We start from the raw sequence: 17,837 nt of genomic DNA, 5'->3' as shown, positions 1-17,837 counted from the left end.
ATTTCAGAAAACGACCTCTGGTTAAAATGACTAAAAAACTACAAGCTTTCGACTGCGCGAACTGCAGTCTTCGACGGGTAAAAGGAATGATAGGAAAGCGATAAGAAAATTTAAATAAAAAGCGTGAATTGCCAAATAATAAAAATGTAAATAATTATGAACGTTTGTTAACAAGAATGTTGTATTTTCCAGGTAACGGGCAAGAATTGTTATCTGCGTTAGGTGTCACTCTGGTATGCCACGCTTCTAATGTTTTTCTGGTTCTGAAGGTGCCTTTGTCAATAATTGACGCGTTTTCACAATCAATGACATGGTTGTTGGACCAGGCGTGATTAGCAATTCTAGAACCTTTGGCCGCAGTTTTGGGGTTCCTCAAATGTTCTTTTTTTCGGGTATTGAAAGCTCTGCCGGTTTCCCCAATATAACACCACGAACAATTTTTGCAGGGAATTTTATACACGTTGGTCGATTGAAGGTCGAAATTTCGGAGCTGACTTGTTGTTGTAGAGTGGTAAATGGTTTGTTTACAACTTAACTGTGACTACGTGTTTTTTGAGGATACGTGCCAAAGGTTCAGTTACTCCTTTGATGTAAGGGAGAGAAGCGAAAGACTTGCGTGATTCGGTTGGTTCGACCATCTTGAGAAACATTCCAACAAGTTCCTCTGGGGATACATTTGTTGTTGAGGATCGGGTTTTTTTAGCCTGTATGTTTTGGATAAACTTAGGTGGATAACCGTTGGACTCCAGAGCTGCATGAACATAATTAACCACATACTTAAGCTTACAATTAACTTATAAATTTCGAATACTCACTCTAAAACTTTGTAAAACTGCATTTTAGTGTTTTGTGGAACGAAACTTTTTTTTTCATGGAACGAAGTGACTTCGACTTGGCACGAAACGACCGGATACCGAATCCACGACCTCCATCATCATCATCATTATTTATTTGCTCTCTGAAGCTAATGACAATGGTTTTTTTTTGCAAATAGTACTGTTTACTGTACTGTTATATATTTATTGTACTGTTTACTCCGAAGTAGGTACATGTGTAACACTACAACATATACACTGCAGAGTTAATTCTGTTTCTGCCATTTGAATCAATCAATCAATCAATCAATCAATCAATCAATCAATCAATCAATCAATCAATCAATCAATCAATCAATCAATCGGTCACTGTATTTAACAAGCCTGTGTTAATTGGGGCAGTACGCAAATTAGAGAGAGTTTAATCACACAATCCAAGAAAGAGTTTTTGCAAATTCCCAAGTGGTGGGAAGCCAACCAGTTGGCTATTGACAAAGCAGCACCAGTACTGATTTGAACACAGGTCTACCCATGCAGACACAAATCTAAGTGGCAAGGGAAACCTTAAAGGGGAACTGAAGCCAAAAATTGATCATCAATGCCTGGAACTTTTATTCTCTCCATCGGTTCACTTTCGACCTCAAAAAAATACTTTTAACTGCGAATTTCAGCCATGGCTAGCCAAGAGCATCGCGGCTCGGAACGGTTATGTTAGCGGTTATTTTAAGAGACTATGACGTCACTGGTGGGGACGAAATGTGCGATTTCCTATAGAGAACTATAGATTTGGAACTGTTCTTGACCTTCTTATTCACCTGTATGGTGAAAATAGACATTTGAGAGAAACTGGCCAAGGCCACGTTGCTCACGATCAGTGGCAAGTTTAAATTGATTTTAAGCTTTTCTTTCGCGCTTTTCGGAAGCAGTCGGTCGAAGGACATCCTCGATGAAGTAAGCGTAAAGGAACCTAAGTTTCACTTTCCGCAATTATCTCCCCATACGTAGCTGACGATTGGAAGCTACTTCTCAAGCGTTGGTTTAAGGTTTACAGCCCATCCCCGGCAGGAGGCTCCTCGGAATTCTTGGTGGTGGTGTGCGGCTCGGTTCTCTAACCCCTGATCCTATTTTGGACCAAAATATGTAATTTTTCAGACCTGACCCCAGTTGCTCAAAGAACGGATAACTTTATCCAGTGGATAAATAGCTATCCAGCGGGTAACATGTACTCCAATACATTTTATTCGCTGGAGAGCAACTTATCCCCTGGATAAAGTTATCCGCTCTTTGAACAACTGGGGCCTGGCCTATAAAATTCCTACCCATTTTCAGACCTGGGGCGCTTTCCATTCAACAAAAAAAACCGGTTGAAGATTTCGGAATTTTTGCTGGTCAAATGGAACGGGTCCCTGAACTTGTGAATCACGTGAGGAGGCACACGGGACATGCTGGGCTATTTGAAAATGGTGGACTTTTTGAATGTTTTCGCGGCTTAAAAATTAGAGGAAGATGATGCCGAGTTAAATTATTCTGTTATCGACAGCGAAGACGATTTAATCCTTCTGGCGGAAGTTTCCTTTTCCCCAAACAGCGGCAGCAGAGGCCTCATTTACTGTTTCTCCAAATAACTCTAAGAAAAAAAATTAAAGTCAGTGTTTTAGTTTGCTTCCGGGCATCGCGTTTGTTTACAAAAATGGTGGGAATAAATCAGAATATTGGTGAGCAAAGTTTGAGGAAATTTAGTTGGCAAAGCAACAAAACATAGCTACTACTTAAACCTACCGTTGCTGATCGTAGGTAATGTCGAAAATCTCAGACAAAAAACCACAAGCAGAACATTGAAACACTTCCGTAGCCATTTTGTTTGCGGCTCTTTTGCGCACGTGACGAGTGGCGCTCGGCCGGGGAGACTAAATCCGACACTCATCTCGAATGGAACACAGAAAATTCGGTAATTCCGGAAATTCCGGAAAGAAGGGTAAGCTCAAAAGGTAGTCCTACATTTTCGGAAATTCTTTCCGGAACTTTTCCCGTTCCATTGGATTTCTGACCGGAAATCTCGGAAATTTTGACTGAATGGAAAGCGCCCCTGGTTTCTAGAAGCCATACCCGTTTACCCCAATATTCAGACCAGACCTTTCATATGGAAATGCTATACCCTATGCCTGACCAGAAAGACTCAATACCCATACTCCTTGACATACGTACATAGCTTATATAGGAGCAGTTTACAGCAGGCAAGTTACCATATCGAACACCGATAAGCAGCAAAGAATTAAGACAACAAAATGCAACAGGGTTTCCAGTTTATTCTGACAAAACCAACCTGGTTGCCTTTTTTTTAGTCAAACCAATGAAACTTGCTTAACGCCTGTAAATTATCTTGCTCAAAAGGCACATCAAAATATCGGCAAGCATGCGAACAGTAACATGCCAAAAAATAACTTCAATTCGTTACAAAAATTACTGAAATGAACATTATAAATAACTAGCCTTATTGCCAACAATAAAATCTTACCTATGTTATATTAACAACTACAAAAATAAATATGTTGCACACTTTCTAAATATATTTTTTTTGCCTTTTTGTTTTCTAGGTTAAAAACGATTTTATCACTCTGTACTCAACAACGTTTTGAAATAAGTGCAACCTCAATAACTTATTGATATCAGAACAACGTGTCGTGAAGTGCGATTCATTGCAACAATAATCATTTTAAGTGTTCTGGTTGCCATTAGATAAAAAGTTTTTTTTTTTTACTTTTTTAAATACAATAACAGATAAAACACGCTACACGACGTAGAAAACTACTGTTTGCATTTGAAAAACTTGAAAAATTACAAAATGCTCAAGAAGACTATATACATAAATTTTGTGCAAATAATGGTGCTCAATAAGTTAGACTGCAGTTTCATAAAAAAGCAAATATACGAAACTGATGCAGAAGTCCATATCCCTTTGCCTCCAAGAATTAAACTTTGTACGAACAATCAGAAGAAAAAATAAATCCTAAAGTTGACGGATTACAGTATTCTTTTGTGGCGGGCCGTTTGTTAGTTTATCGTGGAGACAAAGGTAACTAAAGTGCACATTTCACAAAACTGATCTTTAAAAAGACTTCTACTGTTGGTAACACAGCAAATATTCAAAATTAAAAGAGTTTGCTCCCAACTATCCCAGGCCCAGCCCTTGAGGAGCAAACAGACTACAGTTGAACCACCTTTAAAGCTCATTTTTGTAGTTTGGGTCTTCTACAAAAGAGCCGATGGATTACACAGTTATCAAAGAATACGGCTGCATCAGAACAATCAAAAACTCCTTGATGATTTAAGAAAACTAAATAGAAAAATAAAATAATTCAAAACGAAAACACCTGCTATTGAACAGGAATGAATCAAGGTAAACAAAATCAGATGGGAACAATATCTAAAATCAGAAGCAGTGATGCTGGATGCAAACCGAAAATTTAAAAAAATATGTTCCAAATAAGTATGGCCTTATAATACAAAAATAAAGTAAACTTGTTGGCACGGTTGCTATTTCGTGGAGAGCACTGTTCTTTCAAAAAAATATTAGTGTCAAGTTTGACTTGTCATCTTCTTAGGGAGACATGAAGGAAAGAAATACTGTTGCAATAAAGTAGCAACCAGCTTGCCAGTGTGCAGCGGCCAGTACAAAACTTGTTGCACTGTGATGAAACCAATACATAGATCTACTGCATGATGAAAATTACTGCAGCAAGAAAACCCTCACACTACATATTAATCTAATGTATACATTCAAAGATTTGCAAAACTACTGAAAAATCTGAACACTCTTGATTCAAGTATGATAACAATTAACAGTGCTTCAAATGTTTTTTTTTTATGCAACCACACACATAAACACCAAACAACAGTAGCACCAACATGGAGCCATGGTCATTAATCCTGTCAGCAGCAGTGTGGCTTGTCTCAGCATCACTAAGCACTGCTACTACTCTTACTAGTGCGAGTCAGTGGTCTGAAATGACAATGGAGCACAAATGAGAGCATTCATGGTAGCCTACTATCTTTACTGCTGTTGCTAGCCATAATAGGAAATTTTAGACAAAACAATAGGTTAAATGCGCACAAGTAATCAATGAGTTTGCCAAGGATTAATTAGTACGTTGCTCTACTGTCCTTGGCAAAACAACAACTTGAAATGACCAAATTAAGCAAGGATGCTAGACCATCATAGGATAAGTTCCCCTGCCAGCAGTATGTCACTGGCTGAAAAGAGACAAAATGTGGAGAAAAGTTTCTTGCCTAAGAAGCAACACAACAATAAAAAGACCAACCTAACATCAAACAACCAACCAACCAATTGAAAGTCTGACATGCTAACCAAAGAGCACACCACCGCACCTCCGCGTACAATCTGGATCAATCAGGTGTGATATTTGCTTAACAGTGACACTGCTGTTTGGTATTTGACATACAATTTGGCATTGTATGTCAAATATTGAGACTAAGTCAGTAAGTCTCATGGTTAGGAATAAAAATCATTGTTAACCCTGACCTGTGGTGACGATATCCTTCAATTGAGTGATGCCACAACCAGCATGAGTGGCAGTAATACTTGAAACAGGATTCCTCACGGCAGAAGAAAGGACCTGAGGTAGTGCGGCAAATGTCGCACATGGAGTCCTCTAGATACGGGTCAACTTGCACCTGAATTATATGCAGGAAAAACCTTTGATTTAACAAAGTGAAACTGTAGTAAAATGAAAGAAAATTAGAGGGAGCCATGGTGACCATTGTACACCAGGGATTACCCCCTCTAGATCTTTTAGAGGGCCTTTGTCATGAAAAGAGCCTCAAGATATTTCAGCTTCTCATGCACCTGTAGCTTTAGATTTTAGGGTGTACAAATTAATACGCTTGAATGGTAGCTTGAATTTGTAGATGTGTATCTTTTTCAGGTTTTTAACCTTACAGGCCAAGTATTTTTTTTGTCTTCCCCACTGTACTTGTGTCGAACTTTCACTAATGTTTCAAGTATACATTCCTACAATCTTAGAAACTTCCAGTCAAATTGTTATATCCCAAGACCAAGAACCAAGTCTGCAAAAGGGAGCCTACACTATGGGGGATCTGTTCTATGGAACAGGATCCCCTTAGGGGTTAAGCAGCGGCCTAATTTAAACCATTTAAAATTTTCATTCCATGGGAAAGATTTTTTGTGACCATTTAAAAATTAACTTTGAAAGTTTATTGCACTTATCCTTAAGGTTAATAGGTATAGTTAGGTAACTAACTGATGTATGATGGGAGGTATCAAATTGCCTCATGTGCTTTGCCTCTCACAAAGTTAAAATAAATACTCTCGGCCATGCCTCCTTAAGCTATGTAATTTTTTCTCCGATAATTAAATTTAAATTTCCGCAAAAAATTTCTTATATTGTAGTTATTTGACATGATTGCTGTAACTGTAGTGTGACAGTAACAGTGTTATAACTGTACTCTAATGTAATTATAAATTAACTTTAAAAAGTATCGGGAATATTGTCAGTATTGTAAGTAATGTAGGTATTGTAAGTATTGTTTAGTGTCAGCATTGTAAACATTGTTAGTATTGGAAGCGTAGTAAGTATTGTCGGTATTGTTAGTATTGTAACTAGCTATTTAGAATTGGTTAATTAAAAATAAAGAAGGACACGACACACACACACACACACACAAAAAAACCATTGATGTATTTTAGGCTCAATTTACACGACTCCTAGGAAGACCATGTAACATAATACAATTACATGTATAAACAATAAAGATTGAATTGACTTGATTTTTCTAGCGCTGTGTTGGGGGGGTATTTCGCCCCTCCACAACTTTGAAAGTATAAAAGCTATATGATGAGACATCCGCAACAGGAAGTGATGACATCTTATGATGTCATAATTATGCCATGATTGCCAAAGCCAGCCATCTTAGACCTCTGGATTTTGCCAACACTTCAGGAAAGCACCAAAATTGAACGAAAAGTAATCAAAACCAATAAAGAAACACTACTATGAGCTAAAAGCATAAAAGTTACAGGAAGAAAAGTACTTTTTCTTCATTTAAAAAATGGGATATTCTGGAATAAAAAAAACTGTCTGTCAAAATTCAGTTGCCATGGTAACATAAAAGTCAAAAAAACACTAACAGTCCGGCCACAATTTTTTTCCCAGATAAATTTTCGAAAAATTAGTCCTGAAGTTTCATGGCATTTAATGCTTTAACATCAAAAAAGTTATCCAGGTTCAAAATATTGCTTCAGGTAGAAAGCCCCCCCCACCCCACCCCCTCCAAGGTCTAGACAGGGTTAATGGAACAACTTTTCAACAGGCCATTTCCAAGTTGCTATGAACCTCATTATGAAAGCGAGGCTAAGTGCAAAGTTTTAATTATGAAAATTAGTTTTCATTCATATGCAAACAAAACTTATTTTCATATGAAAAGCTTTGCACTTAGCCTCACTTTCATAATGAGGTTCACAGCAACTCGGAAATGGTCTATTAGAGTAATTATTGACAACTTGCTGTTAATTAAAACCTCTTTGTAACAAGGAAGATAGCCATAGGCATCTCTGGTAAAACTTGTGCAAATTATATCCTGATAGGATATGCACTAAAAAAAAAAACCTTTTCTCAACTGCCTGCTAGCTACTGATCTCCAGCCAGGTGTCATGCTGATCTTTCCCAAGTGACTTACTTTTTTCACAAACTTTGGAGTCTCAATTTCTATGAATCCTGATCGCACAGCTTCCAAAAAACTCTTCTGGTTGTTGAATGTTATGCGACCAGAACCTGAAATAAAATAACATAGTCTTTAATCTTTATCTTTAGTTAGCATAAAAGCCATTAGCAAAGCTAATCCGGCAATGGAGCGGCCAGCGGATGCAAAATAGGTTAAATTATACATGCAGAGCATAAAAAGAACTAATAAATTCCGAGTAAGAGCCAGACTTGAAGAGGTCAGGTGGTAATGCATTCGATGCTCGGATTGATCTTACATAAAATGAGTGTTTGTAAGCGTCGACTGAAGAGAACGGTAGACTTATCTTAAAGTCATGACTTGCCCTTGTACGGCTGTACGCGGGCACAGAGGTAAGCTCGTGGGGGAGGGAGACGTTAACGTGACCTCTACGTATTTGATAAAACATGCCGATACCACATATGCTGCGTCTTAATTGCAGTGAGGGCCAATTTAGGTCAATGAGCATAGATAATACACTACTATAACGGCTATAATCGTTGTTAACAAACCGCGCTGCACGGCGCTGTACAGTCAATAGCATGGGTTATACACAAGATCCAAATATCACAATGATATGCAAAGATCTGAGAATTATACAATAGAAGGAAAGGAAAAAAGAAAAAGGTGATAATCTTGAAAGGGAATTTGAAGGTTAGGCCTGTGTAAAAAATTCCTGAATGAAAAAAACTTAAAAATTAATAATTAATAATTAAAAATACAAAATCCCTAGACTTTCAAGTCCAATTTGGATTTTAAATTTAAATAACTGGAAGCTTTCAGTTCAGTGTCATAGGTTCAAAACATAAAGTTTGTATAAGTGGGTAGCTCTGGTAAACTTAACTGTAGCAAATTCAATTAAAAGGCAGTCTATGACTGCATGTGGCTACTGCTTTATTTTTGTAGAATATTGCAGTAAAAAAGCAATGTTGTATAGAGTGTTTTCATTCACGTGACTACTGGCCATATTGGTTTACTGAAACAAAAGAAAGTATTTGCATAAAAATAGAGTTCAATTCCCAGAGGTTTAGTTTGGGACACCAACATGGCCACCATTCGTTTGTTTTGGGACACCAACATGGCCGCTGTGACGTCATGTGAAAACACTCTACAAAATCCAGAGGAGTAAATGAGCAGCTCTAGTCAGTGCCAAAATTGTGCAGCATAATTTGATTATGTTGTCATATGGGCAAATTTGGTATGCGCTGGAGGATTTTGGTTTGTTTACACTTGAATACCCAGGGGAGTCGGTAATAGACATGGTTTGGCTCTCCCATGGTTTACATAAGATCGCATGGTGAAGAAATTCTGTAAATCAAAACACACAGAAAAACAGACAACAAGCTTTCTTAAATATTGAAAAATTTATTCAGACAGACCTGTACTGTGTTCATGCCTGAAAAGCAAATTTGTTCAATTTTTGCCTCGAGTGAAGCTACGTGAAGGCAACTGATCCAAGCAAACTGCAAGTCACTAAGTAAAAGCACAATTTTTCAACTCTATTACTAAACTGAGTATGTTTCCAAAAATTTTGCCATTGAAAGCTATTTGAAATATGACAAATTGATCAATTTAATATAAAGCGCAGTAAAATTCACATTCAAACCAGTAGTATGTTGTAAAGTGGATTCCCAAGAGCACACAAAAATTTCCAAGAACATCTTGAATAGGAATTTCTCTGCTACGAATTCACTGATTTCCTCTTTTTAAGCATCAGAGTGTTCCTTGGAAGTTGTTCTTTTGATTTACAGTATTGAAAACCTGTGTTGTCCTTCCAAATCACAAACTGCCACCTTGAAAATTCACGTATGAGAGAGGCGGCAGCCATTTTGAATTGAAATACAAGGATCTTCCATATGAATAAAGCCGACTGAGATCTTGTGAACCTGTCGTGGTGAACTTGACCCAACTTCGTGTAAATTCTACAATTCCGAAAGCTTTCCATTTACGGACTTACACAACACGATAGCATAGTGGCTACGCCTTCCCAGAAGGGAGTAGCCACAACCACAAGAATTCTTCAAACCTCGACTGATAAAAACCAAAAACTTTCTTTTAACACTCACGGCAGTCAACAAGGCATAAATAAACTCTATGATGAAAGAGTTTGCAATGTCAGTCTTCATATGACGTATGTCCCATTTAAGGTTGGTTGACCTCTAGCCAATCTTGCTACTCTTATCTTCGGAACAGCAGCACTCTCTTGGGTGCATGAATGTCCTTAATGAGATAAAGGCACAAGGGGGACGTATTCCAGGAATGACCATATACAAGAGATTTGGACTGAATTGGTAAAAAGAAAACAAGAAAAAACTGCCTTTTGATGTGCAGCATATTATAAATAAATAATAATCCTATCTATGGAGCCACCATAAATAGCAAATCACAGAGTGAATTTCTACTGCTCATGAAGAGTGTAATTTGCTCTGTGGTTGTTGTAGTTATTTTACTTGGCCACAGGGATGTGCTTCATGAAAACACACTCAAGGGCTTTCTTGTAACCTTCTGTACTTGTCAAGGTGGAAGCTGTGTTAGAACACTGGCATAAACTCACCTATAGGATAGCGATGTTTATCTGTGTCAATACCAGCATAGACGACTCCACCAAACAGCTCATTCATAATATAGGCAAGACCCTCTGCCAACATCAAAACAATTTCAAGAGTTACTACTAAAGGCACAAATCAAAGTTGAAACCCTGTATCGGTACAAGCAACAATTAAGAGTTGCTTTTAGAAAAGTGATGTTTATCCCTCAAAAAGCATAGAAGCATTACTATCATTCATTAACTGAAATATGAACCTGCTTTTTAAACAAGAAAGATACAAAGTGGCCAGAGTAAAGTGAATGTTATCACCTGCATTAAGCATGCCATGTAATCCACCAACAAATACAGTCCAACTAGTGTCCAACCTCTGATGAGGACCACGAACATAGTTGGTATCAGATAATACCCATGGAATCACTTGAACCTACAAATATATTCAACACACAGTGATCCACTGAAGGTATAAAACAACCATTTATAATTGCTTTGCCAGTAGGAGGTGAAGAATGTGTAGCATTTTTCTTTGTGCCAGTTCAAAATAAATATCAGAGATAATTTGACAGGCATTAGTTAGTTGAGGAATAGGCATTATTTTTCTAACAGTTCAACAAAGTTTCATCTCATGTTTATTACCTCCTTGCATCTCATACGTCTGCTAGAAATCTTAAAGTACCAGTCTCCACCATTACAAAAGTCATGTGTACAGGATGCCAACAAGGCTTTGACTGACTTCTCAGAATCAAAGATCAGGTAAACATATCCTGAAATCCAGACCAACACAAAACATGTTCATTACTAATTAAATATCTGAGTCATAACATGGATTCATGCTACAAAAGGTAATTTTATCTGTGTGCAATTTCCCTCCAGAAGTAAATTAATTGTCAACAACAGACTGACATTATTTGACAGTCTCAGCACATATGTTGTGTTTGCATGTATACAAACAGATAAAAGAACATGCACGAACATCAGTAGTTTTTGAGTCGCTTATATTATTCCCAGGAGAAGCTGCAGGGTTTCCATGTGGGAGGGGGGAACTCAACCTAAGAGCATTCATTTAACATTAATTTAAGCGAGAATCAACATCAAATTCAAACCACATGGAAAAATTGGTCGTAACTAGAGCTGGTCGCCCAAAAGCTTGATCCAGCATTAATTTTAGATTCGAGATCTTAATCTACGAACATTATTGGGCAGTGTTGTATTACTGCAAATGTGATCACAAAGTGTACAATACTTTTATTAAAAAGTTGTCATAATATGTATCAGAATCTTTGAGTGGTCGCTTATGAGAGCTTCAAAACAAAGGAGAAGACCAGTTGGCAATTCCCAAAAGTGCTTGCAGTTACTCACCAGAGCTTTTGATTACAGAGTTTAAGTGACAATTCAAACAGGGTTTCACAAGAATGGTCCATGGGAGCCTTCAAGAGGTTGCCCACAATGGAAGCACTTTTAAGCATTAACTTATATCTAGACTACTATTATACATGGAATAATACTGTAATTTTTAATAATAATGTTTAATAGCAGATCATAAAGACAGAGACATTAGTACCTTTTGGGGGGTGGTGCAGATGCCGACCATCTGCCTTCCCAGGCCACTCCACTTTGACTGAACCAAATGGTTTGAACGACATGACCAGAGAGGCTATAAGTTGAGCAACAGGGAGTTTAATCGCTTTTGAAAAATAATTCAAAACACTTGTACTGACAAACAGACAATCACTTTTTTTCACACGTGCCATTAGTGGACTTGAACATCACAATCCCAGATGTGTGAGAGAGAGTGCTTTGCAGGGGTTTCATTAAGATTTTGAACAAGCAGACAAGAAATTTGTGCACCTGGGCAAGATAGTTAACTTGGATATGTTGTCTTATGAAAAACGTTAGTTGAGATGTTAAAAGCAACCAGGTGAAGTCATGTTAATGTCATGCAGTCAATTTACCTGGCCTTTGATGAAAGCCCAGGGTTTGACTTATGATCAGATTTCCTTTTCACCATGTAATGTTGGGTACGTAGTTTCCAATTTGTATGCAATTCGATTCTGTGACTGATGCTCAAGTTTCTTTCAGCATACTCTTACAACAATTTACAATGATAATTTAAATAGTGTAAAAATCCAAATGTTTTAGAAAATTTTACAAAAGTGAGAAAAAATTGGAATAAATGTGATGGAATATTTTAAGCCTGGTGAATAAATGAGAATGGTGTATTATTCAGTATTAAAGTGACTGTCAGGCATACTCGGGAAAAAATTCAAGTACTCCTATCAGGAGTCGAACCTAAGACCTTCCCATTACTAGTTTGGATGCTCTACCACTGAGCTACAGGAGAAAAAAATGATACCAAAACAAAGGTGGCAAAACATAAACATACAGTACAAAAACTTGAACTTACCCTCTGTAATATCCCAGGGAACACCACCAAGAAACACTTTGGTGGAGTAGCTTGGGTTCTTGTAGTTACGACGCGGTAGTTGTCCAGACCATTTTTTCATATTCCCTTTGTTGCAATCTGTTCCTGGTTAGCAAAGAAGGAAATGCCAATTTGGTTAAGTACATGAGGTTATCAACAGTAATATAGACTGAACAAAATTCACAGAATGACAGAGTCAAATGAACTCTTTGGACAAAAAGATTTGAGAAGATTGGGCTTGGAATCGTTTGGAAAGCCAAACATTTTGAATAAATACACTTATGAATAACAAAAACAAACAAAAAAACTTGAGAAGATGATCACCGTATGTTAAAAAATCTTAATAGAATGTCTTTACTGGTCTTAAAGTCCTAAGATATCTCCGAGGAGACCTCTCAGTATAAGCGCGGGGGTTTCTTGAGGTCTCCTCGCCACTTCTTACTTCTTCTTTTACTATTATTATTTACTCTAAACTTATGTACGATCCTAGTCTATTATTCATTGTAACTTTCTATGTTCGTATATCGTGGTGAATAAATAAATAAAAAATAAATAAATAAATAAATAAAAAAAGGAACAATGCCTTCCATCTGTTTGTTGTAAAACAATCAATCAAGCTCTAATTTTGGGTCAAAAACCTGTACCCACAACCCCTTTGGCATTAACAAGGTTGGGTCCCATGCATGCACCAATCTGGAAAGGTTTGAAAGTAGACTTTTTTTGAAAATGACAAATATTTCTGCTGCAGTGTGGTTAAGGAAAACAGAACTTTTAACTTATTTTGGTGACCAGAAATGCTGCTAAGTATGGATGAAGGGTCAAATTTCCCAGTAGTAAAACAATAAGTGGAAATGCTTATGTGGATGGAAAACTTTTGATGCATTTTCAACAGAAAAACAGATATTTTTTAAAAAAAATTCTGATTTACTGTGGAGTCAGCTTTAGAATTCAAAATCAAATGCATTGATAAACAAGAAAAAGTGAAGTTTGAATCTCATTATCATTTTTTATTGCTGGATAGAGGGGTGGCTATGCAATGAAGACTGACCTTTTGGGGCTGAGGAATTGGGGGGGGGGGGGGGGTGCAGGCAAAGACAACGATCTGTTTTGTAGTTTGGTGAGTCCTGTTTGAGCGTAATAGTTTTGACCACTTCCCTAATTTAACTATGGATGCGAAAGCAATTTATACCTGATAAAAGTTGTGTAAGGCCTTGTTGCTGCATGTATTCAAATCCTGTGGGGTCATTCCACATTCCAAACAAGGGATTAACATCAGTCCAGCGAGGATCAGCAAACAAGCTGCCAAAAGACGCCACCTCAGCGGGTGCAAGAGTAGCTGGCGGCATCCCAATCTGCCTTGCCTGGCACCGTGGAAGCAGGGAGGCACGATATGAAGGTCTCATGGGACTCATGCTTGATTCAGACTCCACAGGAGAAACAGGAGAGAACGGGAATGCTCCAAAGGGGGAAAATGTACCAATAGGAGAAGAGGGAAGACTGTCTGGTGGGGTGTGCATTCCAAAAGGAGCACTGCCAGTCATAAAATTACCCTGAAATATGAAAAAATCACAATTATGAACCAGTTAATGCAACTACAAAAAAGCTAATTCACACACTGATACTTGTCATCAAAGAACAGTCATCAACAACAGACAGCAACCCAGACACTATCATAAGACAAGTCTATCATGACTGCCTGTAAATTGTTAATTAGTAGATTACATTCCACAGTTAAATCTAATAAACAATGATAAGCTCAAAGTTCAAGTCCAGGCTTGTCCCTAAAGTCTGTACTTTTTTATCAACAGTCACTCTCTGACAGCATTTTCGACACTGACTGAAGACTGAGAATGACATGGCTACAGGCTAACTGGACAATAATATATAATTTTATAATTATATGCATCATAGACAGTTTGTTAGTGCGATGGCGGAAGTTTGAGGCCTGGTTCAGACAAACCTTATCATTAGTTTCCACTTTGTTTGCATCGACGCAAAATGACTGTGCTTGTTTTTAGGTTCTCATAAATCCAAAAACAAAGGCTTCCTTATAGAATCGTAACAGTTAACTCGAAACAAAAACAAGCTTACTCAACGACAATGTAGACGGGAGGTCACCCAACGAGGCAAGAGTTAATTGCTTAGGGTCAAATTATCAAATAGTTTCCAGTAGTAGAACACTACACTCATTTTCTATGTTTATTTACCATGAAAAGTTCGCCAGCCCGTTCATCCATGTGCAAAGGGCTAGGAGATCTCGAGTCCGGTGGAGTAGGCTGAAATCCTGGATAACTGATGAACGAACCACAAAGCGGCTGTGATACGGGTTGAGGGGAAAATAAACTTTTCCCACCCGAGTCTGCAAAAACAAAATACGCAACAGCTTACGGTGATTTGGTAGCTTAATTTAACAACAAAGACCTCGAATAAACAGTGGCAATTTGACTTACTAGGATCCAGAGCAGAATCCAATAAAGCATTGATTCGCGTCAAGATTGAAGTCTTGTCCTCTCCGGTTGTATTCTACAAGAAAAAAAATTATGATGGCAGTGAAACTGTGCAAGAACAAAAATTCTTGAAATAGCTAGAGCATGACCTCGGCGCTGAAGATACCGGAATTATTTCCTTTGCGAATTTTATTTGGTACTCGGGTTTATTTTAAAGCCCACAGTTACTGTACATATATCATGGCCAACGTGGGTAAAATGACAAAATACTTTAAAACGTCAGACTTATGGAAATTATTTCAGTTTCTCATTTGAGTTTAGTTTAAACTGAGCTAATGCAGTGATATGGTTTTACAAATAGACGATGTGCTGTCCCTGGTGTTCAGCCGCTCCGGCATTGCAATAACTTCGTCAACAGCCGGAAAACGCTACTACACACCTGGGAACACATCCGATGAAACTTTGCCAATGTTATTTTTGACGAACACAGCTTGATATTTCTCGTTTAGCTTCAACTAAACTACAAGAACAGACAAATAATGGTTTCAATATCTAAGCTCACCTCCTTGCTCATGGTTGAAAGTGAAAGTGTGTCGTCCGACTTGCTAAACACTTCATCATTCGTCTATCGCGCTCCAGTATTTGTATCATTTCGGTTTGGACAACCGCACGTGGAATCTGTGGATTCTAGTACAAGCCCTCTCATTGGTCAGTTAATTACTGCTATTGTTTTCTGGCCAATCAAAACATCGAGGCCTAACTTCCTGAATTCTCACTTCCGTTTCATTTTCTCGTGCATCGTTCCATATCAACAAATTGTCAATTCTTTGGCTTTTTCTGTACGAAACTACAAGTAAGGATTCGGACTTGTTCAACCGCAACTGCACCTCAGGGGAAATGAAGTTTACAGCGCAGAGATTATTTTACCAATGGAAAATATTTTCGCTACTAAAGTTGATTTTATCGCTTCATGTTGGACGTGAAGAATTTTTGTATTGACTATTTGAAACGCAAAAAGGGAGGACAAAAACTCATGATTTCGAACCACGGGGATATGAGATATTAAAACAACTAAATTAATTAATACAAGCTAGTTTATATTTTTCTTCGAAAGAATTAAAGCGCGGCAATATAAATTGACTCTAAATCCAGGCTCTATTTCCCCGGCAACAACTAAAAAGAGTTTATTATGGAGTCATTTCAGTGCAGTAAACGTTTTCGAAAGCCTCGGTTTTCACTGTCCATTTCATTTTGGCGAGGGATATTTGAACGTCAAAATCCGCGTTAGGGTAGGGCATTTGAATGCGGGGCTTTTAGCCCCGGGCGGTTATTGACAAGCCAGTTTCTAAAAGTTCAAACGAAGTATGTCGCCCGACCGACCTATTTTTTTTTTTAAAGTAAAAAAAAAAAAAAAAAATTCCAGATTCACTAGTCAAAAGGCAAATACTTTAATTTACAAGCACACGATCTTGTTTTATTAACAACAATTGGTATGATGTGACGTCCTTGTCTTTATAAACACTACGTTTTTGAGTTGACTTTGTAACCAGGCTTTCTTATTTAGCAGCCCGGCCTTCTCTGGAAGGTTAATTTTTTTTTTCTGCCCGACCGACCGACCCTCCGACAAAACCGGGGGGGGGGGGGGGGGGATACTCCCAAAAAAATTGGACAGGGGTGTGCGGCTCGCTTCCCAAATACCCTTACCCTATTTATGACCAAAATCTGCGATTTTCCCTACCCTATATATGACCTGACCAAAAATTTGATACCCTATTTATGACCTGATAGTGTCTGGTCAACTTCAGTTCAAAAACCCCTGGAGCCCAGCACATGAGAAGCCATTGCAGCAGGACACAGTTGCTGTAAACAACAAGATGAAGAAGTAGCTTCTTCTAAAAAAAAAAATGAATTCAAGACTAGAGTGCAAAAATCGATACCATATTTATTACCAAAATGGTGGCAAAGTGGCTATAATCGATACCTCGGAGACCCATGGCCAGAGGCAGTTAGTCGGGTGGAAGGGATTTTCGTGGGCAAAAGTTTATTGCAAGAACGGAAGAGCCCCTGGGCAATTACTCTTACCGAACCAGTTCCAGAAGCATTTGAATTCCCCACTTTTGATTGGCAGAGCCTACAACTCCTACTGTCCTGCTTGGAGATGATTTCAATGTCAATCTAATGCAGAATACTGCAGAACAAAGGGCTCTCAAAAAATGTCTTATAAGAGACAATGGATACACACAGTTGATTAATCAGTACAAACTGACTACCAAACACAAATAGATCATATTTATACCAATGTACCACAACTTGTACAATCTTTAGGTACCCTAGAATAATACTACAGTGATCATAAGCCTGTCTTTATTGAATACATTATTTTCCCACTTAACTTTGCCCATGTACAACAGTGATGTAATTATGAGACATTAATAAACTACAGCTGTATCAAAGCCAAAAGGTAGCTTTTGGATGGTACTCTACTTAGCAATATAAATGTATTGGGTAAGCCTTAAAATCACAGGGAAAAAAAATTATTTATTGCAGAGACAAAGAATATTTTCATCGACTTCTTTCATTATTCCCAAAAACAACAATTTATCTCAAAGTGAAAAAAACTTAGTGTCAATATTAATTTCCTAAGGGTAAGGACGGGATGTCTAACTGACATTCCAACCTACCCTTCCAGGAAGCAAAATCCAACTTGTAAACAAACTAAGGTAAGTTGCTGACTTTTTTAGGGTTAGGGTGGGAAACCAACAATACAAAGATAACTCTTTCAATTGCATTTTAATGCATTTTGTCATTTAGACTCTAACCCATTACTAACCCATTGTAGGTGAAGCATCTTA

General features: G+C 37.8%; 1 protein-coding gene across 3 annotated transcripts; it reads right to left on the bottom strand.

The window, feature by feature from the left end:
* Positions 1-3,101: 3,101 nt before the first annotated feature.
* LOC146453421 (cytoplasmic polyadenylation element-binding protein 1-like) lies at positions 3,102-16,578 on the bottom strand. Of its 3 annotated transcripts, none has more exons than XM_085096599.1 (12): positions 15,548-16,578; positions 14,989-15,061; positions 14,746-14,897; positions 13,728-14,088; positions 12,521-12,637; positions 11,678-11,770; positions 10,753-10,880; positions 10,429-10,543; positions 10,126-10,209; positions 7,530-7,624; positions 5,356-5,507; positions 3,102-4,815 (listed from the first exon to the last, which is right to left on the bottom strand). In XM_085096599.1, the coding sequence occupies exons 1-12, from the start codon at positions 15,557-15,559 to the stop codon at positions 4,776-4,778; spliced, it is 1,422 nt and encodes a 473-aa protein (XP_084952725.1). In that variant the 5' UTR covers positions 15,560-16,578; the 3' UTR covers positions 3,102-4,775. The 3 variants fall into 3 exon arrangements, with proteins under 3 accessions (XP_084952725.1, XP_084952724.1, XP_084952723.1); XM_085096598.1 differs by having other exon boundaries at positions 12,521-12,643; positions 15,425-16,577; XM_085096597.1 differs by having other exon boundaries at positions 12,521-12,643; positions 15,548-16,576.
* Between the last annotated feature and the right edge of the window lie 1,259 nt (positions 16,579-17,837).

This window comes from Pavona decussata, unplaced genomic scaffold (assembly GCF_977016875.1).
Source record: "Pavona decussata unplaced genomic scaffold, jaPavDecu1.1 SCAFFOLD_330, whole genome shotgun sequence".
Classification (NCBI taxonomy): domain Eukaryota; kingdom Metazoa; phylum Cnidaria; class Anthozoa; order Scleractinia; family Agariciidae; genus Pavona; species Pavona decussata.
The sequence above is the reverse complement of the archived record's forward strand: the minus strand, read 5'-3'. Positions and strand labels throughout refer to the sequence as shown.

Bases quoted from the DNA above. Each gene is read 5' to 3' on its own strand.
- LOC146453421 (XM_085096598.1), bottom strand. The intron at 14,089-14,745 runs GTAAATAAACAT...TTCATATTTCAG, and splicing joins GGGCTGGCGAACTTTTCATG to GGTAATTTTATGACTGGCAG. The intron at 7,625-10,125 runs GTGAGTTTATGC...ATTTTATTTCAG, and splicing joins TAAACATCGCTATCCTATAG to GTTCTGGTCGCATAACATTC.